This window comes from Mesitornis unicolor, unplaced genomic scaffold, assembly GCF_000695765.1.
Source record: "Mesitornis unicolor isolate BGI_N332 unplaced genomic scaffold, ASM69576v1 scaffold28198, whole genome shotgun sequence".
Classification (NCBI taxonomy): domain Eukaryota; kingdom Metazoa; phylum Chordata; class Aves; order Mesitornithiformes; family Mesitornithidae; genus Mesitornis; species Mesitornis unicolor.
In genome coordinates, this window is record NW_010202955.1 from 38,547 (window position 1) to 63,978 (window position 25,432).

Below are 25,432 nucleotides of genomic sequence, written 5' to 3' on the forward strand. Positions count from 1 at the left end.
CCAAGGACTACAACCCCACTGAATGCATCAGTACTCCTGAAAGAGCCCAAGCTAGCCTTTAAATCAGATCACAGTGATCCAGGCTATCCCTTTGCTCCTGGATGGGTTCTGAAGACTGCCAGGGCTGTGTCCTGTTTGAAAGTCAAGACATGGTAATAGGGTTTTTTTTATTCTCTTCTACTGAAAAGCAGGATCTGTGTAATAACAGTTCTCAATGTTAAGACTAGCACAGATTATTTTTCCTCCTTCTTAGCCTCATGTTTTGTAAAACAGTTTCATTTTTAAATCAACAAGTGTATGTTCTCCCAAGTGATACTATTATAAAGTCAACCTTGCTGAGGCAGAAACACAGGACTAAGAGGGAGATGAGAAAAAATTGATCAGAAAAAAGGTTATACTTCTCTATATGCCCAATTAATATTAAAATCTTGTACTTACAGATAAAATTTGAAGACCTATGGTCCTTCCAATCTCATAATTCTATGCTATCCTCCATTATACAGCAAATTCTCTCTTAACACTAAATCTGGCCAATATAAAAATTGCCTTTCCTCTGCACAATGTGCAACAATGCTACATGTTATTAGCTGAAGTCCTGAATACATAATACTCTGCTTTGCCTCCACCTATCCACTTTGGATTTTGTTGTTCCTTTGACCTAAGCTGTTAGGAGCCAGCTGCATCAGATTTTATGAGAAATGGATGAACCCTTTGGTACTCCTTCATTCATTCCTCTCTGCTTGTGGATTTGAAACAAGGCTGCACCTAAATTTTCAGACACGTTATTAACAAACAGCCGGCTGTTCCTTCACCTGCAACCCATGGGGCTGCTGTTCAGAGCTTCTTGCTGGACCCAAGAAACCCTCTGTCATGGCCCAGCAAATGCTCATTTTCCTCTGTCTCCTCTCACACCACAGAGCCCATAAAACACAGCCCCATCCTCTGCATTTGCAACCAAGCAACCCCTCAGCCCTCTTGCTTTAGCTTTTCATGCAGCCTAGCCCTGTCATGCAGTAACTGGGGAAAATACAGCTTTCCAGCTTCACTTGTAATTGGCACAGGGCCCAAAGAATGATTGTATCAGGATACAGCCATTGGCTTGGGACCATTCATAGGACAAAGACCCTTTTGATAATATTAATGCTTTCCAGCCTGACAACGCTGCTCAATTACTTGCTGCCTGGCTGAGGTCCGTCAGCTGGCATTGTGCTTTGACTATGGCGTTAGACTTGACCGGACAGCATGTGCCCCACACAAAGATGAAATGCCACGTTTCAGAACTGAGCTCTGACTTGAACTATATCTCCAAGTACAGAGGAAAGAGCTGGACAGGCTGCACAGCTGCTTGCTAGGCTGTGTTAGAGATGATGCTCATCTTACTCCCTAGCCAGGCTGGGGGACTTGAGAAGAGAGAGTGATGCCTACCATTTTCATTCACTGCTGGTTATCAGCCCAGCAGAGCTCCAGTTTCCCTTGTAGTCAGAAGTTAGCTCTGCAAAGACAGAGGTGGAAGAATGTTGTGCTGTGCCATCCTCCTTGCTCCTTTCCTTCCCCTCTGGTTTTTAATTCTGGGGAAATTTCCAGAAACTGCATCGACACTCATCTTCGCTTCCTACCCTTCTCCTGTTCACCAGAAAGCTTGCAAGTGCCCCACAAATCATTTGTCTGCTGTTTGCCTGCTGGAGCTTGTAAAGCCCTGGGGTGGAAGGTCTTCTTTTCCTGGGGGCTGCTAAAAGGCTGTGCTCTGCAGCACAGCTGCTGAGACTGTCAGCTTTTAAGTTCTGCCTGCCTTGGTAATATGACATGAATCAAGGGGCACAAAGGATTGTATCTCTATCTAGCATCAGCACTAATGCCTGCTGCACTGGTCACATCAAGCTACTATATTTTGCCACTGAACTCCTTGTAAATTTATACAAGAAGCGACAAGACCAGGTCAATGTCAACCCACACTATTTGAAATATGATAATAAAATGCTTGATGTTTTCATTAATACCGCTAGTTTGTACTGGCATATGTAGAAATCACATAGGCAACAAACTCAAGAAGATATAAGCAATAAAGAGGAGCTCTCTGAGGGTTGGTCAGGTGTTCGGCAGTTGTTCCCAAACACTCTTTAATGAAGTTAATCTTCACTGCTTACTGTGGTGTAAGTGGAAGATCACATCTCTTCTCCTCAGGAGATGTTTTATTAGACTGTGGTCTTACATGCACTGCAGGTAACGTTCCTGACCAGGTAGCCCTTGGGATTGAGTATGGAGAGCTAGTCAAGAAATTTCCATCAAAATATACCAATCTAAAGCACACTGGGATTTTTTGTACTTCTCTCAACTATCAGCAACATAGAGATAGATTTTGCTTGCCAAGTTGGAACTTGATATTTTGTCCTGCAGGTTTCTCAGGGGCTACAGGACAGGGAGGTGTTGGCTATGACTGGAGTAACAGAAGGTAACAGTGCACACAGTTCTTCCAATGTAAGCTGAGGGAAACTTCAGGAAAAAGGGGGAAAAGGATGCTATCTTGTTTCTAAAAAAAATTCCTCAAGCCCTGCATCAGCTTATAAAATTAAATGTGTTCATCATTTATTTTCTAGAGTAATGTATTTTCTTTAGTAAAATTAGTTTCTTTCTGTTCTAAACTAATCCAGAAACTGAGAGGATATTACCACTACTAAAATTATGCAAATAAAAGGTTGCCCAGCAATACAGTAATGGATATTATATCAGGTCCTTATCTAATAAGGTAAGACACAAATCACCATTCTTCTAAAACTTCTGTTTTCTAGTTCCTTTAATTTTCCTAAATAAACAACTAAAATAAAGTTTCCTAAACAACGTTCCTTTCTAGAAGAAAGTCAAATTACATCTATTTATTTATTATAATAAACTCCATTACATTGATATGTACTATGTGTATCTATAAATACATTACAATTTTATTTATCTATTACCCTAATTATCTTCTAAAGATTCTTTAACATTTCTCACCTGATTCCTAGGATTTTGATTGCCAGATGGGTAAGCTATCAGTAACTGCATTCTTATCAATGAGAACAACCACCTTTGAATGCAGTGCTCCCTCCTGGGGAACAAAAAAAACCCAAAACCACAAGGCACTCACAGCCACAATGAGCCACAAAAACCCCCACCAAACGACTCGGAAGAAAACGGATGGCTTCGAGGGTTAAATAGCCAGAGAGCTGGCTCCGTGACTGCGAGGGCTCCGCTTGCCCGGAGCTGCCCTCTGCTGCCCGCCCGCCGCCCTGCAGGCAGCGCCCTCCCACCCTTCCTCAGCAGCCCTGAAAATCATGACATTGCCCAGCAAACTGGGTGACATGGCTTGGCTTGGGGCTTGGCACCTTTGCTGGTGGGAGCGGTGTTTCCTTCAGTAAGAGAGTATGTGCTGTGCCACACCAGCCTGGCAGAAATAATTTCTGCTGTCCCTGGATGTGCTTGAGGCGTCCTAGTTCTGGTTCTGTGCTTTAAGGAGCTAGTTGGTTGAACTCCTTTCATGCTAGCTTACCCCTCTTAATGAAGTAACTTTTTGTCACTGGCATAGAATGAGAACTTTACATTGAGTCTGATTCCAAATGTCGTAATGGACTGGAGTACACTGAAACACAGATTCCTTGCCATCCTTCCCCCTCTGCATCCCTTTCCCTTCTTCACAAGAACTTACTCCTTCAAAGGATATTTCAAGTCTCATTTTTCTCTGCTTTTCCTAATATTTTTTTTTCCTTCTCTCATCTTTTCATCCAGATTTCTTCCCTCCTCTCTCTCAACTCCGGCAGCCTCAGGACTCCTTCCCTTCTAAAGGAGGGTTTGGAGCTCTTCAGATTTGCAGATTTTAAAGCCAGAGCACACACTGATGATCTAGTCTGGACCATACAACTTCCTTCAGTTAACTGCTTGAATTACTGGATATCTTTCATAAGCAAAACACAAGATTGTATTTATCTAGTCTCGGCATCCTATGACTGTGCTACATCTTTGGTAGCTATGTGAAGAAGCCTTCTTTGAGCAACTTTCTTTTTCCCATGTTGGCACTTGCCTAAACTGTGATCATCCTTCAGCTACTCTATTTCAATCACTTGCACCTCTCCCCCTACATTTCTCAGTATCCTCAGAGAATGATTTCTTGACCTCAGCACTTCAAATACCCCTCAGAACTCTTCTCTCTTCAGCTTTTAAGCTTTTACAAAATGCCATATGCGACTGCCAGGTCAATTTTTCTCCTCAGCATCAGGAAGTTCTTCTAATCTGGGACCTTGCTCTGTGAAAGGCATGTTCACTAAAATTGCTAATAAATTGTTAGGTTGTACTTTTCATCTGGATTCTCTTTGCTCACGTTGGCCAGACTCACAGCCCGTGGGTCATGATCTCTTTCCTATGGCACTCACAGCCACAATAAGCACAAATCAGAGCTCTTTCCCTCTGTACTCCTGAGAGCTAATATTTTTCTACCTAACCAACCTAGATAAAAGCTTTTTTGAGTTTTTACCATCCCTTGTCTTTGCAAAACTCTTTCTTTCTAGCTTTTACCCATTTATCTCACTTATACCCCATATTAATTTAAAATAAAACCCCTTATTGAGCTTATTGAGATGAAAGCATAGAAGCAGACAACCTCTAGGGCTTTACAAGCCTAGGTACTATATTCAAAACACTTTCAGGTAACTGAACCAAAATCAACATGTTTTCATGACACAGAGTGGGAGAATGGGGCACCCAAAAGCTCTTTGAGCATTGCAATTCCTTTTGGAAATGAAGAAGAATATACAGCCCAGGTGGTGGTTGGAATATCTGAGGTTACATTAGAGAGCACTTTGTTACAGCCATTAAGGGCAGCAATCATTCACAAATTGTTTCTACATCCTGCTTTGTCTTAGGAAAAGGAGAAGCCCTCAGAGAAATGTTTAGAAACTGTAAGAGAGAAGCAACAATTTTACACTGCATTTCCCTTTTCACCGATAAAATACCTGTTCATGTGACCACGTCCGTTCTGAGCCATCCTTCACACAGATGTCTAGCCTCAGCTCAGTCCCTGTGGCTCCGTGTTTACTGTCCACACAGAGGTTGGCTGCAACGTTTCGAATCTGAAAAACCAAGCAGCAACATTTCACGTTAAACCAGGCTGCTGAACAGAGCTTCCAACATTAGGGGTTAGAAGTTTAGCTCTCAGAAACCGAAGGGCTTGAGACTCACCATTAGTTATATAAAACTGGTGGAACTTACTTTCTACAAGGTAGAGAGCCATGTCCTGAGATGAGCTATTCTTTCTGTGAACAGTTTTAGAAGCAACAAAGTCTGAAATATCCTGCTTAGCAAATGAAAGGTAGGTCTGCATTAAATATTTTCATGCAAATAAACTAAGAGGAGAAGAAGTCTGACTAGTTCAAAGCTTGCTCTGACTGCTTCCTCCCTTCTATCAGAGCAGGATAGATCAGCCGTATTAAAAAGAAATCATTTCTGTATGAGTCTCTCACAGGCTTTGGAGCAATATTTCTTGAAAACTCAGGCATGATCTGTTTCAATGCTTGTTCTTACTTCGACACAGAGGGTGTGCAGAGAAGGTCACACACTGGGGCATTAAGTGCATAAAATAAAAAGGTACTTAAATTTGTACTGGAACTGTGCATACCTATGGAGGTTTTCCTTGTGCTGTCTGCATGCCTTCTCCAAACACTCCACAGTGTAACTTATTCTTAAAAGTAATAAGTAATAACTGAGTAATAACTGATCTGTGACTATCAGTCATATCAGTTATGTACCACTGCTGCAATGTATATTTTTCTGGAAGACGGGATTGAAAAGGAGTGGCTTGCCTACTGCCACCAAAAAGAGAAAAATCTCAAATTTATCTTGCAAATACATGCATGTTTCTCTTTGAGTACCTTAGTTGGGCTATTAGAAATCCTTTAGACATATCCCAAATGAGGAGGATTTCTTAAAAAACTGTCACTGACAGACACAGAAACTGAGTAATCAAAGTCTGCATAGATGCATGCAGCTCTGCACGAATTCTATATGTGTAATGTATAGAAAGCAGGTGCACATTTTGACACTCTGGACACTGCTGTGATTCTTATTTAAAAAAAAAAAAAGAAAAGCTAGATGCCAAATGGAGATACAGTGGAGTTGACATTTGTATTTTTCCATGGAAAATATTTTAGAAGTCACTGTTCTTGCTGTATTAGGTTAGACAAATGTAAACATTGTCACTCTTAAATGCTGTGCATCTCACACACGCACAGAGAAAGGATGGAAAACTTTTCAGCATAGCACAAAACATTGCAAGGAGAGGCAAACTTCATGCTTGTAAGGCACATGGGAGAGCTACTCTTTTTCTCATCCTGGAGGACTGGAAATGAGTCTCTTCACTGTGTTCTAATAAAGACTTAGACAGATGAGAAAGCAACAAGGACTGGAGAAAATGTAATAAATGTCACCTTCAGGAAAGGTTTTAGGAGCTGCATTTGTTTAGTCAAGAAAAGAGCAGAGTGGGCAAATGATGGGGGAGCATAAATTTGAGCAATTGACTCCAAGAAACTTTGAGCCATCACAGGCGTTCTAAAACTTGAACAAGCCCAGTTCTAGAGCATTTTTTCTTATTTTGATAAAATAAAAATTGCTACAGACAAGGTAAAAACCCTAGCTTTTCATATACACAACCAAATGCAGAAATCTACCGCTGAGCCCCACAGTACAAAAGGTCACGTTAACTGAAAAAAAAAAAAGATTAAATTAGTTCTCAACAACCCTGCCTTCATTTTCATATCACCCAGCAAAAGAGACAGGAAAGAATAACAAAGGGAATGGATTTTAATTTCATATTTTTAAGTTTCATGTGAAATACCTACTCCAAGTGTAATTTTTTTGAGAGTGTTCAATTATTTCTCAGCACACTTAAATTGACACTGTATAAATAAAAATTACTGGCCTAATACAAAATTAAATGATACATCAGTTCTGTTCTTGGAGCGTGTGAGCTAATTAAAATGGAGCTGCTAACAACTGCCATTAATAATTGGGGTATATTTATGTGATTCAGAATTATAAAATGACAGTGAATACATTCCACGTCCAATGAATGTTTAATGAATTGAAAGGCCTTCATAATTTTTTCTCAATGGCATCGCTCCATCCTGTTCTCAGTCATTTGGACGATGTAGTAAATTTGTTCTGTGGATTTCTGTGAAAGGTTTAAGCTGAACCTACATTTAGTTCCTTCACTGCTGGAATCTGTCTCCCCTGTTCTTTCTTTTCTCTACTCTCCTTTTCCTTCTGCTGCTGAAAGGCTTCCCTGAGGTTTTTCTTCTGGTTTGTTGTAGCTTACATGTTAGTTCATCCTTTTTGTTTGTTTGTTTTGTCCTTCCTTTCAACTGCAGAGGGGTCCTGATTTGTTTTTCATTTTCCTTTTTTAATACAGGCATTTCAGTCAAGTCTGTGCTTTTGTTTTCTGGCATTTCTGTGTGGCCTTGGCATTTGCTAGAAATTGAACTGAGACACTGTGCTGCTGCCAGAACCAGGGGGAATGTTCTTCCCAGCACCAGCACCACATGGCCTGCAAATCCCCTAAGATGCTTGCACGGAAGAAGGAAGGAAAGCAGAAGCACAACAAGGAGAGACTTTCTCATTTACACACCGACATGCATTTGAGCTGCTGTCTCTCCAGTCACTCACACAATGGATTTGGAATTTTTAAGGTTATGAGTTACAAATAGCAAAGAAATACATATACTTCTAATGCACTCACATTTCCATCATTCATATTTGTGCAATTATAGAGACAGGGGATGAAGAGGAGACAGATTCGATCACCTGTGTAGGTAGGGCATTGTGTTGCTACATACAACACTTATTTGCTCAACCTTAAATGCTCTTTTGTACACACATGTAAGCATATGGGAAAAGCATGCTTTTGAGGAGACCGTATGGACTAACAAGGATGCTTGGCAGTGATCTTAAAGGCTAGTTCAGAATTAACAAAATTCTGCAAAAAGCAAAGGACACTGTATGTAAATAACTATGCACATTTAAATCGTGAAATCCCATCCTAACTCATGTTGGCACATAGATACTGAGACTATGGGCCTCGGAGTCCTTACAGACAGCAGATGAGACATAAAAGCATAGAGAATACAAACTCCATGGGGTCTGTTTTGTCCCACCTCTACACTGGAGGTGCCCGAACAAGGACACACAGGCTTCTCAGAGCTGCACCAATGCTTGGGAACAAAGACATGTCACCTGAGTGGGATTTCTGCTGCTGTAGCAGCTGACTTCTGTGCTTTAAATGAGGTAGCAAGCAGTAAGGAGAAACCACTGGGTAAGCCTGGATACAGTAATCCTTGGGTTTTACAAAAAGCAGTTAACTTACATTAAAACTACAGCTTGTTTTCTCTAAGTTAGCCAACCCATGTTAAAAAGACTTTTCTCCAGGGTAGGCCAGACCTTGAGGAAGAAGTAGCCTAGCTCAGTGGCACTCCGATAGGGGAAAGAGGAATGTGATGTCAAATAGAAGCTGCAGCAAGGGAGGACAGAAGGCCTGAAAGTCTAAACTTTAGGTTTGCAGAGGACACTATTACCACTTGACATTTTAAGCTGCTGATTTGATAGACAGGTATCAAAAAAGATAGATTTTTGGACACATAACAAGAAGGGAGAAAAAAAAAAACCAGGAGTTCCCAAACGGTGTTTTCATACTGCAGAATATATGGTCTCCTAGATAACTTGAGCTCTGGTTAAATTATTGTTAGAGTTTTGCAGAAAGCCAGCAGTTATAGGATTTAACAAGCTCCCCATGGGAGAAGCAGTTTAAGATGGTCTAGCACTACACTCTCAAAAACACAGTATTTGCCATTAGTACACAAGCATGGAATGGAAACTGGAAAGTGATGGATGTGTTGATTACTATGATAATCTTCAGGTCAGAAAAACAACAGTCTTCTGAGTAAAATGAAGGGTTGCAGGCTGTTCATACAACCTGTCAGGATTAATTTTGAAATTTTTGAACATTTTGGCAGGAGCTGTGTAATGGACACACTAGCATGTTCCACGTTAAATTTTCTTTGATAATTCTAAAACACGGCAACTTTGTTCACAGGGAGATGAGCTCCTGCAAGATTCGCTGCTGGAAGAGTGAGTGATGTCCTGGCTTCAGCAGCAACTGTCCTACCTGCACTGGAGCCAGGCTGTCATCCAGAGTCAATTCAGCCTTCCTTGGGGTAGAGGGGGAGTGAGTCAGAGAGGGAGAGGCACTTCTAGGGATCCTGGGAGCTACCCTGCGTGCTCATCGTGGCACGATATCATCCGTGCCAGAAGCAAAAAGTGAGAAAGTGTAACAATCTAAAGACAGCTTTATGTTCAATATGGTAATCTGTTAGAACAAAGAATGTAGAGATGGTGCTGGGACTATCCTTAGGGTGCCCCAATACAGCAGCAAGAGAGGTACCTTGGAGCTATCAGTTTCTATAATACTTTCCATAGATCTGATTTAATACCTCAAATAAGAAAGTACCTGTAGCTGTTAGAAGACATTAGTAGTGCTCATTTATGTTGCATTTTTCTTTTGGGCAGTGCTTAAAGCCAGTTTTAGTGCACTGCTTACATTCTCAGATAACCCTAAGGCCATCAACATCTACAGATCAAATATGGAAAAATGAGCCACCTTTCCTGTTAACTGATACATAGTAATTTAAAAAGTATTTGTCCTTTGTGTCAGCCATAAAAAGGAAAAGTCAAAGTTAAAAGAAGTCAAACACTACCAAAGACCTCACTGAAGAAAGGGGACTCTGGCATTCAGCGTGGCACTGATCCTGATGAAAGAATTTGAACAGCCCAGCTGTGCAGCACTTGGTCTGTGCTGGGTGGGGGATAGCTGGTTATATCGCTTTTGTACAACAGACGCATGACACTCAGTGGGCTGAGATTGACTCATTAAGGGTATGAGTATGACACTTAAAAAAAAGAAATTAATCAAAAGAAAAGTTAGTTCTTAGGCTTTAATCTTTTTTTCAAAAGTGCTACTTGATTTAACTTCATGGGTGCCGTTTTCATGACAGTGCTGTAAAACAATTCTGTAAAATCCACGAGTTTGGGACTGAGAAAGTATTTTCAGGTCCTACAGCTTAGAACTGCTGCAGTGACCAAGAGACATGCTGTGTATTAAAACATTGAATAACAAGTTCAGGTAATAGCAAATGAAACCAAGCTTAAATATTTCCCTTTTGACAGTAAAACAAATTATTTTTTTTATATCACTTTGACTATAGGGCTTATGAAGTCTAAAATAAATGACAGTGGCTGACATTATATGATTGATTTACTGTAAAATGTGTTTTCAAAGATATTGTTGGAAGCTGTGATATCTGCCCAATATATTCATGCTGGATCACAGCTTGCAGATTCATGAGTACTTCCTAAGAAAACATTTGGTGTCCAAATTTCACCTAATGCAGCTGTTGTTTTAACTTCCTTCAACAGGATTTCAAACGCACATCACAAGGTTATTCTGCCTTACAAAGAGATTGGGATGGGTATTACTGTTTTTCAACTGCTAGTATACATTCCAACATATTCAGAAGGATAAGAAAAAAACCTATTTGAAAAATTATCTTTCTTTCATGGTGGCAGAGGGAACAGTACAGTTATTTCATCCAGACAAGGAAGTGGCAGTCTCACTAACCTTAATCTGTCTGGATTCACTGTTACATTGCTTTACTGCACATGTTATACTTAACTTACACACTTGTAACAGATGTTACAAGGCAGAACAGACTGTCAAGGGATTGGACACCCTGCCAGCTACAAAGGAGAAAAGGCACAAACAAGCAGAAGAGATAAGGCCATGACAAGTATAGCAAATATGACTGTTATTTGTTTTTCAAATTTCCTTCTTTTCCGTCATGAACAGATTTTGTTAATAAATGTAAGAGATTTTAAATGAATATGTTTACAAAAAAGGGGAGTTGTGCAGAGATTATGAGATGTCTGCTTTCATACCACATGCTTTTACTAGCTAGATATCAAAATACTGGAGCCAAAAATTGTGTGAGTACCTCATTGTTTATTCTTTCGCAGACTGGCATAGACAAGCAGAAGAAAAGTCTTTCCAAGTGGAAGCAGAGTGGATACTAAATGACAGGCAGTCTTGGCACAGACTTTTGGTGTGTATAGTCAGGAAGGTTTCCAGAGCTCCTAGATTTCTACAAAGCAATAACACACAGTCTGTTTTCCTCTTTCAGCTTCTAATTATGACAGCCATTGACCTTCAAGTTTGTTCAAGTTCCTTGCAAGTGCCAACAAATTAATTAAAACTTCACAGGAATGTGATAGTCTCAGTAAAAAATAGAGAGCAGGGCTGAAACTTCTTGTTATTTTAGAAGAAGATGATTTTAGAGGAAACAGAAAGTCTCTGGTCTTCACTTCCTTCCTAAGAACTCAGAAAGTCCTTTAAAGGTACAGATTTGATACCATTGTTATTATATTTTATTTACTTTTTAAAAGTCTTGCTTTTATGCAAAGATTATACTAATATTGTTGTGAAAAGAATGAATACGTGAATCACAGTCTCTTCAACTTAGGCACTCTGACTGAGTTAAGGATTGTTCAGCTGGCCAGAGAAATTATACATCTCATGATCACAATCCTTCAAGGATGCATATGTATACAGGTGGAAGGTGATGAAGAAAAATCATAGTAGCAGTCACAGCTCCCCAGTCCAGCCTGACTTCTACTGATAAACTTGTTACCTTTTGGTATACATTAATCTCATAAAGTGTGGGCAGCAGTATCAAAAATATACGAAACACTGATAACAAAGGAAATCATTATTGCCAAGAAGTAGCAAACAGTAAGACACATAGAAATTGAACATTTCCTGCAAAATCAGAGGCGGCCAGACCTCACAATACTGTGCAGATATTCCTATGCTTTTTTTAAAGTAGCACAATACACTGGAAGAGTAAAGCCTTCATTATGAATTTAATGAATTGAGAGGAATAAGCCCTCTGCATGTGACCTTTCCATGGAATGAATTGGCTGTAGTTGCTAGGGGTAGAAGGTCACTGTAATTTTTCAGTGCAGCTATGGAAGTAATTTCCTGTCCCTGCACTCTTTATGTTTTCATTTCTTCCACACAAAACAAACTGTCAAAGCAAGGTGTGCTACAGCATTGCTCTTCAGAGAGGTCTGAATGCAGAACATCTTTGATCATGGGTGGAGTGTTCCAGCAGGCTGTTTGCTCACCCTCTGCTTTGGAGTGATGCTTGGATATTGGCTTCTCTTTGTGGATCTCTCCCACCCCATATCTCCCAAATGAGAAATTACATTTGTCTGCTACTGGTACTCGGTCATTACAGCATCTACAAAATGCATCAACTGCACAAGTTGAGCAGAACCAGTCCCTTCACTCCATTTGTCACACTTACATGTGTGAGCAAAACACACCAAACTAAACTCCACCTACATACCATTGTATTTGTAAGAAGAGGAGGAGATGTATAAGTGGGTATGCAAAAAAAAAAGTGTTGGCTTCAGATCTACTTCTTGATAAAGAGTTTCTCAGCACCTAGAATAATCTTCAGACATGCAATAATGAGTGCTACATACTCTTTTCCAAGTTCTCGTCTCGATTGTGCATGTATCTTATGGACTGTACACACAAAACTGTAATGAACTATAAAAGGGACAGCAATAATCCTAAGACATTATGGTTTCTCATTTTAATGGCTAGTTCAGGGATTCTTCCAATCACTGTGAACACCATTAATAACACTACTCATCACAGGAGCTAAATCTAATTTAATGACTTTAATTTCCTGCAATATAAAATGCTAGACTAATTTAAATATTATCTAACTTGAGTATTCCTCACCTCCCCCCAGGCTGCAGGTGGAGGCTCCACAGGAGGGTAATATTTGGGGACATCCCAAGCCACTGCAGCCATGAACCACTTGAAATCTTTACATTTAAGGTGCTTGCGAAGTTCCTTCTGGGCGGAGATATCACCAGTTGAGAGATGTCTGTACTCAGGCCGTCGCTGGTAAATGTACTCTGCAAACTCATCCATCCACGTCTCTGCCACACGCTTCAGGTTCTGTGCAGCAGAAAAAAGAAATCATTAAATTATTTATGCTTTGACTGAATGATATTTCCAACGGGAGAATTAAACAGCAACAAAAAACATTCCACAGTCCCTACAACTTTTAAGCTTAGCTGGTCTAATATTTCAGCCTTAAAACACGGAAAAATCCCAATAAACGTATGCTATCTTCATTAGAGTGTTGAGTAAACACTGTGGAGTATTAAGTACCCTGCTTTTCTGCTGACTCTGTAAGATATGGTCTTCTGTCTGTTTAACATCTTATTTTCCTTCATATTCTTTATGAATCTTCAAGTGGATTTTTGGTTAATGATGGATGTTAAACAGAAATTTTCTTTCAGCTGCTCACATTGGTACCTATGTTTCTTTCTTGTTAGTTCAAAACCTACTAAAGTGCATGAATGGTTCAAATTATTCCTTCTGATGTATTTCACTTTGCATTTGAAAAGCATGTGAATTTTCAGCCATCATCATACTGCTTAGTCACCTAGCAACTCCTAACTAAATTTGAAGGTCAGTTCTTAAATGCATATGTATGGGGGCAAGCAGTCATAAGCCTGCTCTGCCCCATCTCACAGCTGGTTTTGCACTAGCTTTGGACTGGAAGCTTTGCTCTGGTAGTGTGGCAACTTGTGGCTTTCTGCAATCATCTTATAGACATATCTAAGACAGTTTCTGTTCCATGAAACCCAGTTCTGGCTTATGCCCCACAGAGTTTATTTTTGTTGGCATTTTACACGAAACAGAATAACCTGGCTTGTTGCATAAGGATTTACTTAAATTATAATCAATTAAATTAGCCGACTCAAATTATAATACAATCTTTTAAAAAGACTTCTAAGGAAAAATCCTGGATAGATGAGACTGAAGACAGATATTTTATTGTCAGTTAACATCACAGAGTCCAAGCAGTCTGGGGGCAATTTTTTTCTGTATTTTTTTTTCATTTTAAAAACTCCTCCTGCAACTTAATCCACACAAATTTATATGCAGATGTTGTAGTGGAGTACAGACTTAGTCTATTCTGCATTTCCACAGCTGCCCAATAGCCTCTTATGCTATCCATAAAGCAACATCTTACTGGATGACATTAAGACACTAGGGTGTTCTTATTGCTTTGTTTGTAAAAACAAGATCATCAAGTTTTGTAATATTCTTTTTATAGAACACTAACTGCACAATGCTGAGATGTGCTCTGTAATAAGCTGGAGGACAATATGCATCTGATTATCATCAACATAAGGTAATGTTTCTTCTCAGAACATTCTTTGCATCTAAGTAAGCCTGATTCTTACTCTGATTTGCTTTCAAGATTCATTTGAAAATTCCTGTCCTGAATTTTATTAATTCAAGCAAACCAAATGTCTCTGAACTAATAAGGCTTATCTGAATACAAAGACAGCAAGACACAGAACAAACAAAGTACTTCTAGCTGACGCTGCAAGATAAGTTTCTATGTGCTTTCTCTCTGTGAAGCAGATACGTTAAAACATGCAGGGATAAAGCAAGTAAAATCAAAGCAGTATAAAAAATCATAACACTTATATACCTATTCAGCAATGGCTTGTGCCTCACATAAGGTTGGCTTTTGTTGTAATTTCACGAAAACTTAAATTACTTTACAAGAAATTAGAATTCAAGTATACAGGAACTGAGTAGGACAAAGAAAACCAGAACAAATTGAAGAACAACATCTAAATGACAATCCCACCACTTTAACACAGAAATCTCCTGAAAAGTAAAAATACTATGTGATAAGACTTTGTAGATGAGGCCAAAATATGATAAGGCACATTAAAATAAGAAGCCAAAATCATGAAAATAGGTGTGATCTTTCTAGCATATCTTTCACTGTAATGTTATACACCTCATACAATGCAAATGCATTTAAGACTGTTCTAGAAAATATACTATTTTTTGCAATTGCTTTTTCTGATAGTGCACAATTTTCGTATTTAAAATAGATACTGTAAAAAGAACCGTACATTAAAAGTATAGTAAAAAAAAAGTTCAGTTCTTCCCACCATTCCTCAAGTATCAGGTAAGACACTTTAGACAAATCTATTTAGATTTTTTTTCCCCGGTTTTTCCAAGACCATTCTCTCCATCGTAAGCTAAAAATCTTCCCAAACCTTGTCAGATCCTGTAATGAACCCATATATTATCCTTAGCATTTTTATACATTGCTGTCATAAACTGACCCCTTTTGAGGCAGCCTTTTGAATTTCAATAGGTTGTCCTTGAAAAATATAAACTTTTGATTTGCTAGCTCTAAATCTCCAGATTGTTTATGAACATGACTGCAAGGAACTCTCTGTCCTGGAGTAGTAGAAAGCTGTCTGAAGTTGCCAGTTACTAGGAAGCAAACACTTCAGTTTTAAAGAGGTTTGTTGACTTCAGTTTAGCATGGGTTTCTTATCCTTAGTATCACTATGTTAGCTCTGTGATCACTACACTTCCTTTTAACATAAACATGCACAGACTAGTAGTAAAACTTCAAATTGCAGTTAAACCCCATACTTGAATTGAATGCAGTCAGGTAGAGCTGCTGTCCTGAAAGCTAGTCTGGTGCAACCTTGCACAATAAAGGCAAACTTCATTTACATTCCTATTTAAAACATGATAATCTAGCATGTTCCTGGAGCAAAAGTTCAGGCTGTTCGAGATCCATGAGCTCAGGTAAGTTGAAGATCCCAGTTCTGTGGCTGTTTAACATCGTGAAAAGGTGTCCTATGTGAAGAACCTCCTAGAAACATAACTCTTCCCTGCAAATTATGTCAATGAGCTGCCGGTCTTTTACTCACCTTATAACAACAGAAATATAGAGGAGCACAACCAAAGTGAGAGTGCTCATCACTGAACACTTTAAGGCTTACAGATCAGGTAACTTACTGTAAGGTAAGGATGTGATTTCAAGTCCTTTAGAAGTCTCCTAGAGTTGCCCTTCCCATAATCTGTGTGAATGTCTGACATGGTGGAGAAAGAAAGACAGTCACTTTCTCCTTGCCTGAGCCTTAGCCTACACACAGTCTGAGCATGCCAACATATTAAGCCTTACTAGTGGTAATGGTTATGAACAGCCACCAAATCTTGACAGAGTCTACCTGTAAAATAGGTGCTGAGCAGTTCAACTTTGTTAGTACACTACCACATGTGTGTGCATGCTGCTGCAGAATTTACAGGTCAAAGGAGTCTAAGAACCTACCAGATCAGGTGGCATTTTGTGAATTTCTTATAGCATGTCATGGTTTAGGGCTGGGCCGGCCACTAAATCCTGGACAGACGCTCTCTATTAACCCCTCTCCCCTCCCCAGAAGGGAAGAGAAAAGAGAATAAGGGAGAGAGACTTTACGGGTTGGAAAATAAACTAACAGGTTTAATGAAACAATAATACTAATACTACAGGATAATATTGTAAATAGGATAATAACGAAATATATATATAAATATATACAAATATACACAAAAAAAATTCTCCCCCAGTGACGAATACATCACCAGAGGCTCTGCGGAGCCGGGCACTGGAAAAGTCCCAGAACAAACTCAGCAGCAGGTGGGAGCAGAATGCCAGACACACAAATCAGGATCAGCGGCAGACGAACGAGCAGGATTCCACTCAGGCCTCGGCCTCTGCAGGATTGAGATGGACGGAAGGGTCCGAGATGAAAGGGCTCCAAGATCGAAGAATGGTGAAAAGGGGGCAAGACCCTTGTGATCTCTTGGTTTTTATACCGAGTATGACGTATGTGGGATGGAATACCTAGTTGGTCAGTTTTGGGTCCGCTTCCCCCCGATAGGTGCAGACACAGCACCCATGATGAGACAACTGACCTTGAGCATATCTTCTAGCAGTGCTGTTTGGGAAAAACATGCTGCTAGTTTCCAGCAAGTTCAGTCACTTAAAAGAGACTGAGCTGACAAGTAAAATCACTAAATAGAAAAAATTAGTTCTATTTAGCTCAAACTAGGACATTGCATCATTTAAGCACTCCAGTTTCACAGTGAAGCTAATCTAAAAAGAATTTAGAACAAAATAAGACTTAGATTTGAATCTTCCCAATTTTCGTCTCTTCTACTCTTTGCATAATTTTCTAAACAAAACTCCTGTAAATACCAGTTTCTCAAAGGATATCAAATGTCTTTATCAAGAAGAAGAATCAGTTGTAGAATATCATTGCGGTAGATCACACTTGCTAGGATTCAACCTGAGCACTTCTAAATGCATACGGAAAGGAAAAATGACATGTTTTTGCAGCTGAAAACTGCTGTAGCTTGGTTGTTACATTGCAAGGTTACAGACGTCCAGATTGGTTAAACTGGTCTTTTAATAAAAAGAAGGAAAACCAAAATTAAATAGGAGTAATTAAATGAAGATCAATTCAATATTAATCAGATACATGAATTGACACGCAATGTAAGGAAGACACAGGGACTCTAGATAGACATTTGAAGAGTTTTTCAGGACCTATCCATGACAGACCAATGACAATTTGTTCTCTCTCTCTTGTCAGTTTCAGCAAAAAAATTCTGTACAAGAAAAAATAAGGCCTAATGATATTTCAGTAGATGCATATTTCTGCCCAAGAAGCTGTGAGATGCATACTAAATTGATGGCAACCACACTAAGACTGACCCATCAGCTGTCATCAGTTGCCCATGTATGCATCCGTGATACAATTAAGCTTTGTGTCACTGTTACAGTTTTACTCTCTGGTAAATCCTTTACCATTGGCTTACATTTGGACAAGTTTTCTTTAAGTTTGTATGAACTCACACATTTAAGACTGCAACTTTGCTTTGTATTTTCACTCAGCAATAGTCTACAAAACAGTAAATTACAGTCACTGATACCTGGACTTCAAGAAAAGAGCTTAAATCAACTTGACTGAAGAGAGATAAATGAGGACGTCTCCACTTGAAAAAAATAAATTTTTCATGGACCATTTTGTCCCTTTCAATTTCTTCAACGAGTGGGGAAGATACATCTCTCTGATCAAATGACTGTTCCTTTTTTTTTAAAATGTGCAAGATCATCTGTCATTTTGAAGAGATGTGATATTACTCAAATAAATGCAGTCAGAAGAAAGTAGATGCTGGCCAAAAGAACACACAAGTGGAGTAAGGCAGGGACATGTTAAAGGACAGATTAATAAATATTCCTTCTAAGCAAGGTTTAACTAGATTGATCCCTAAGAGGAGTAGTTCCACATTCCATAACTGTGGCTAATGTGTTGGCTAGCAATTGCAGCACTACCTAGCTGGACGCTATGCCACACTGCAAACCTGTGCAACTCCATCCTCTAGTTGCACCTTTTCCAATTGAGATTCTAGATTCAGCAGTTAAACTAATATAAAAATGTAATTTCTGTTTTCCGTTTCCCCAGATGTTCTAAAGTAGATTTTTGTTATCCAGTGGCATGCACAATGGCTTTGTTATTTGTTACATTTCACCTGCAAAACCTGTTTTTTCTGTTTTTATGCCTATCTAATTGTTTGCATGAAACCAACTCTGAACTCAATCCACAGACTTTACTTTTGTCAATATGAAACTACTACAGGAACCGTTGGATCCTGTAATGAGTTCCTGTTGTCCTACATTTAATCCAAATATTTTCCAAGGAGCTGGATGTCACCAGCTGATGTAGTCTTATTTGTCATGATAGTAATTTCTCTTATCAGCCAGGACATCAAAAATAATTTCCAGTTACATCAATCAAATATGAATCACCACATGTGTAAGGTCTGACTGTATTTCAGTTTGAAGTACAAGAGAGGATATGACAGTGACAAGAGTCTCTGCAACAACTGACATATGAGTCTCTTCTCCTTCCTAGCAAAATTCCAGTGTGGTTAGTGTCACCCCACCTCCACTGTCTTCCAAATTTACATGTTTATTAATGTTTGTTTTGTGAAGCACACTGTTGTTGCTACTTCAAAATGGGTGTCCTGTTTACTTCTGGAAGCAGCTGTATTTCATTTGTCTGGAAATAATAATATAACATATAACATGACATAACATAACATAACATAACATAACGTTTGTTTTATGTAAAATGTATTTTAAAAGTGCATAGGGATCCAGCCAGCCAAGACAACTATATGTTCCCCTGGAATATGGGTGGCATAATGTCACAATAAATCATCATGGAGAAGGAGAACAAAATATGACCAGAGGAGTCCATCCAACAAGTATAGAGGCAGCAGAACACAAAACTCCAAAGCACTTCCAAGGAGAAAAATGGTATCCTCAGTTTCATGCAAAGGTTGTTCCATCAGTGTTGGAACACAATTATTTCTCATTTCTCTGTATTTCTACAGTGAAAGCAAGATAAAATATTTCCTGTACACTAATTACAGCTTTGTGATATTCAGGTCTCATTACCTGAGCTGCCCACAACAGTTAAGTTTAAATGGGAGGTTTCATCCCTTTCTCCTTCTTGTCTAACTCCCTTTTAACTTAGGCAGGGCTAGTGTTCGTCAGTCATTCCCTCTCTTGGGTACCTTGTTTCAGTCATTTAGACTTAACTGTGTTTAAAATGTTACTGTGTTTCATTCCAGCAATGGTCTGTATTTCTTTAAAAAAAAACCTCAACCAAAAGAATGGATGTCTACAGGCATAAAAGAAATGTTTCTCCATGGAAGACAGCACGTTAACTAGGTGCCAAAGCTAGTGGTGTATATAAATAACTCTTGTGAGAGTTAGCACAGCAGGCAGAGAAGCAAAAGACTTTCTCAGTCTGTAGACGCAAATACCTAGAACTAAAATTCCACAGGTAGCATCTGAAAACAGCCAGGATTTCATTCTCTCCATAAAGATCTACATCTTCACTGCAAACAATTTTAAGATCTACACATTCGAAAAAAGTGAAAACAAGCCAAAAAAACCCAGCCCACTGACTGAAGGCTACATCTCAGCTGACTGGCTCTCTTGAGGGCAGCCTGGAGGGCTTGTGCAGCAGGGATGGGCACGGTTCCCAGGCGGATGCTGCCGACCACTGGCTCTGCGGCTGTGGGCTAGCTGTGGGGAGCTGTGGAAAGCAGAGTGCAAGGGTAACATCTCTGCAGAATAGTTGATTACAGAATCACAGAATCATTAAGGTTGGAAGAGACCTCTAAGACCATCAAGTCCAACCGTCAACCTAACACCACCATGGCCACTAAACCATGTCCTCAAGTGCCACATCCATGGGCTTCTTGAATACCTCCAGGGATGGTGACTCCACCACCTCCCTGGGCAGCCTGTTCCAGTGTTTGACCACTTTTTCACTAAAGAAATTTTTCCTGATATCCAATCTAAACCTCCCCTGGCGCAACTTGAGGCCATTTCCTCTTGTCCTGTCAAAGAGTTACATGGAAGAAGAGACCAACACCCACCTCTCTACAACCTGCTTTCACGTAGTTGTAGAGAGTGATAAAGTCTCCCGTCAGTTTCCTGTTTTCCAAACTGAACAACCCCAGCTCCCTCAGCCACTCCTCACAAGGCTTATTCTCCAGACCCCAGATTACTGCCAGACTCACTCGACAGATCCATACCCTTTGGGCACATTCAGACCACAGCCCACGTCTGCGGCTAAGCTGGGAAGAGAGTTCAGAGGTTTGATTCCAAATACATTTCTTTAGCCATGTAACTTGGGATCCAGTGCCAGCCTATTGAACGAATACTGAAAAATAGCTACCACCTCTTTGCTGTTGTTACTTGCCAGAAACATCTAGTTCTCCATGTGCTTTGTATACCTTTTGGATAGTTAAGCTGCCTGTCCTGTTGCATTTATTATGTTAAAAGCAAAACTTCTACCCAAATCAGAGAAAATAGAAAAAATTATCACTTGAAAAAATTACTTTGACTTTCTTGTATTCAAGTACTAGAAGATACTATTTTGAAGTTTTTCTTTGGTAAATGCTCTGTTTGAGATCTTGGTTTAATTAATTTTAATGATGAATTTATAAATCTATTAAATGAAAAAAGTTAGAATAAAAACTTAAAAGTTGTATTGTATAATCATCATCATCAAGAAGGCAACTTGCTTGATTCCTAAATAAAAGAAAATGGCTTAGCTAGAATTGTTAGAAATGGAGCAACAGTCAAAAATACCACAAAGCAACTAAAATAATCCAGTAAAACAATTCAAAAGTTTTTAATAGGGCAACATCTTGCACAGAACTTCAAGATTTGGGATTTGCTCTCTATATAGGTTTTACCTAAAACAAACAGGCAAAACTGGTTATTAGCCACTGCAGGTTTGTGCAGAGGTTGACAGATTTGGAATGAATGAATAATTATGTGGTGCTTCCACATCATAATGTGGAGTGAGTGTTGACATCTGCATACCCATTAATCTTGCTTTATGTGCAATTACCTGTGAATTGGACACCCATTGCATTTGGCATGCAGCAACATCTTAAGACATCTCCAGAAAAAAATATTCAGCTTTTTAATCTACATTTGGTTGTCACGGTCTGTTTTATAAATCCACTATACATGTTTGCAGCTCACTTCACTTTAGCTCCGTACCACCAAACAGTTTTACTGACAGAGCATTTCATATGCAGATGCTTTTCAATTTATGGGGTATGTGTCAGCAAAAAATATGCACAGGCCTTGCAGGTCTTGAGTGACAGATAAAGTAGCAAGAAATATGATAGGAAGGACATAGAAAATTGCTGTCATGATACCTACTGTTGTGTGTGGTGCAGTAAGGGTTATTTAGTGATGGGAAGGCAGAACAAACTTTTTGACAAGTCTCCTATTTAGTAAAGCATATGTGACCCTCATGCTGGGTCACAGATCTTTATAAAGATGACTAGATTGGTCAGGCATGACGTAGCTGGCTGAAACTGTGTGTTGAAACTTGCTGCTAGAAGACAGAGGTGAAATCCCAAGGGAAGGAAAAATGCTTACTTGAAATATTATTTGTTAAGGGCAAACAGAAGCTGAAACAGCTTGAAAGGAAACTCATGCCATGATTTGGGCTATTCCTAAGTTTGTCTAGTAGTTCCGTCCTCTTCCTAACTACAGTCTCCATATCCCTTGTACTGCTGCTGTAGGGTAGGATGGGAAAATCTGTCATTGTTTAATGCAGTATCTGCACAAGGGGAAGTTCTCCTTTGATTAATGAAGGGGCTCTTGCAATCATTTATACAATCATAGTTGGGCTTCCTAGGACTTATTCTTTTGTGAACTGCATCTCCAGCATCCTCCTTTACACAGCATAAGATGGCTAAGAATTTAGTAAGAACCTTTATGGAAACTACTTAGTAGTGAAAAGTATTGCTTTTGGCAGCAGGGATAGTATTTCCATATATTCTTGAGTGTGCTATTCATTATATTCTTGAACTAGAGGGAAGTTTTAGATAAAATACTCATAAGGGGTAGGCTATAATCTTTGGAGGATATAATACAATATTTGGAGGATAATTCAAAGATAGCTGAAATATCCAGGCCACTTCTGTGCATACTTCCTTAGTATTACTTTGGCTAACAGCTCCATTTGTGGCAGTTTTATTTGAAACCAGAAGTGGTCTGTATCAAAGGGATTGACACACTGAAGATGAATATGTCATTGCTTTTCCTTTTCTGTCTTGGGTGAGAGAAAGATAATATTTTTAAGCTTAAAATACACTAGTTTGCTGGGTTAGGGACCATACTCTCTTCCTTGGGTAGTTATTGAGATATCCCCAAATACTAAAACATAAAGCAGATCTTGTGCTCTTGGCAGCCTTGATGCAATGCATCCTAACAGCAATGTTTTGGTTTATAATACTGTACTGGATGGAACCTGGGAACTTGAGAATTCATATTTTCTTTCCATACATGACAGAAATTTACCTAGGCATCATATCTTGGACCACCATAACACAGAAGAAACTATCCATTATTTGAATGGGAAGGATAAGACCCACCCTATCAGCACACTAGATCTTTTCCCACAAGATTCAAGGCAGTTACTCTGTGCACGGGCAGAGATTTCCTTTTTATAATTAGGAATTATTTTTTGTGATATTTCACAAGTGATTTATTGAAATGAAGCTAGAATAAATACCATAGGGAGGCTGCAGGCTGTGGCTACCTGATGGCTCTAAGTTCTCACAGTACCTCTGTAAATGCTAGTTGAGTGTCGAACTGTACGAGATGCTAACAGGCCAAACAGAAATTATTGTATTTTGCTCCTACAGGTAATGCACAAGAGAGCATATTCTCTAATGAGATACTTTGTGCTGTAATAGAGAAAAACAGAGACTGAGGTTTGGATTTCTTATTTCCAGTTGTGCATGATTTTGGCAGGATAATGAAGAAGCTTATTTCAACCACTGCAAAAATCTGGATGTAGAAACTCCGAGACTATATAGAGCTATACTGGGGGAAGATTTTAATCCCAAAATTTAGTCCATGTAGCTTTTGTCACCACCACCAACACCATCACTAATCTGCAGCGTGTGTCTCACTGTCAGCATAGATGCTCTTTTAAGAAAAATCCTTCTCTCTGTCTAGCCAGATGTCAGGCAAAGAGCACAGGCAGCCTCTTCCCTCTGCTGCAGTCACTACAACAAACCTTGTCCTATGGTGCTGAAACCAAGAATATCTCCACCTTAAAGCAAGAAATTTACTCTTTTATTCATACCACATTTCCATTATTAAGAAAAAATATGATTCATAAAATATTACCCTATGACAATATGCAGACTTTAATATTAATGCTGTTTTATTAAAAAAAAATTCCTCTAAACCACAAAAGATTAAACTCAAGCATGAATAAATGCTAGTATCTGCCTTGAAGCTACATCTGTGCCCTTTGTCTCCCATCTTTTGACATCCCGTGAACATCTCCAGAAAGTTAAAGAACATTTTCTCTTGAGCAAAAAGCCCCTCATGGATATGGATGTGTTCAGTAGTCTTTGAGAAATGTCTAGAGGTCTTTCTCACTCACATGGCTCCAAGGTGGCTGTATTCCACAACCAGGTTTTACTCAATAATTAGACAGTTGCTCAAATCATTGTTACTAGGTCCTTTTGCCTCAAAAAATGTTCCTTTCATGAGATTCTGCATGTTCTGCTGACTGATAAGAAAATGTGCATTCAAATTGGTCCTGCTTGTAAAAATTATGACTGACAACACTGCAATTCGGGAACAGTAAGCCTTAGGTTATTCTTAGGTTCTTTTGAATCAGCATGAAACGTGCTTCCGTACTGAAACATCCAACCCTGTGTTTTTAAGCTTTCATTTTATTGGCAATCTTATCTCTGGAAGGCAGCGCAACTGCAGCAATTGCACATCTCAGTTCAGAAAAATAGAGAGGCATTCATTTTCCATTTTAATGGTTTACCGGAAGCTAGTTCATAGGGAATTAAGAGACTGATGATGAATGAAAATTAAAAACAGTCAGATCAAATTACTTACTCGTGCCAGGCTGGTTCCAGAAGGAACTTTATAGGGGACGTATTTCCTGTAGATATGCCCAACTCGAGAGCATGGAACATCAAACATGCCACCTCCACACATCCACACCTGGAAAGAAGACAGAAAGCAAACGAAGGAATGATTCCTGAAAAGAAATGGGGCAAAGAAGGCATTTTATGTAATGAGCGTGTGAAAACAACACATCATTCTGTACTGACCCCTGCCACAGTCATAGTGGTGGCCTTCTCTGCATGCTGAAGAGCTGGGATTAGGTAACATGGCAGACTACCCTACCCAGAATTTCACTGTCCAAAAGCAGACTATGTTAAAAATAAAATCATAAAACACATTTAGAGTATCTAACAATGGTTCTCCTGCAATACAACTAAAATATTATTGTGTCTGTTGTTTAAAACATACAGGACCAAAATTTCAAAAGAAGGGTATGTAAGTAAAGAAAGTCATCAATCAGAAGTATTTTTTTTCCTAAAACACCTGGCTTATGTTTTGTTTTGAATAGTGAATACAGAGCTCAAATAATAAGATGCTCTTCATTTTGTAAAGAAAAAGGAACAAAAATCAATTTACTCCTGATCAAATTTATGCAGGCAAAGAAGGAAGATCATGCCTCTACATTTCATCATTAATACTGAGATAGATGGAACCATCTGAAGGACACAGGTTTGATGCTTCAGGTCTAAGCAATCTCAGTCAACACTGATGAGAGCTGCAAATAATTCCCAGCTGTAAAAATCAAGCTGTATCCCGATGAACAGAAAGTAAGAAATTCTTCACAATTCTTCACCTAGCATGACTAGGTTTTACCAAGCGTATGGAAAAGCAAGGTTGTGTGCCATGTCTGAGGATCTATGGCAATCATGCTGCTAACACCAATGGGCATGATTTTCTGTGCTCTGGCAATGCAGAGCCAT

At 39.2% G+C, this 25,432-nt stretch overlaps 1 protein-coding gene across 1 annotated transcript in view; it reads right to left on the reverse strand.

Annotated features, from left to right (window-relative positions):
- LOC104545425 (polypeptide N-acetylgalactosaminyltransferase-like 6) overlaps positions 1-24,614 on the reverse strand; it is a 32,276-nt gene extending 7,662 nt beyond the window's left edge. The window contains exons 1-3 of the mRNA XM_010190566.1: positions 24,501-24,614; positions 12,878-13,099; positions 4,980-5,096 (exon numbers count right to left, since the gene is read on the reverse strand). Of these exons, the coding sequence (XP_010188868.1) occupies positions 4,980-5,096; positions 12,878-13,099; positions 24,501-24,602 (441 nt within the window). The 5' untranslated portion in view covers positions 24,603-24,614. The remainder of the gene's footprint in view (positions 1-4,979; positions 5,097-12,877; positions 13,100-24,500) is intronic.
- Between the last annotated feature and the right edge of the window lie 818 nt (positions 24,615-25,432).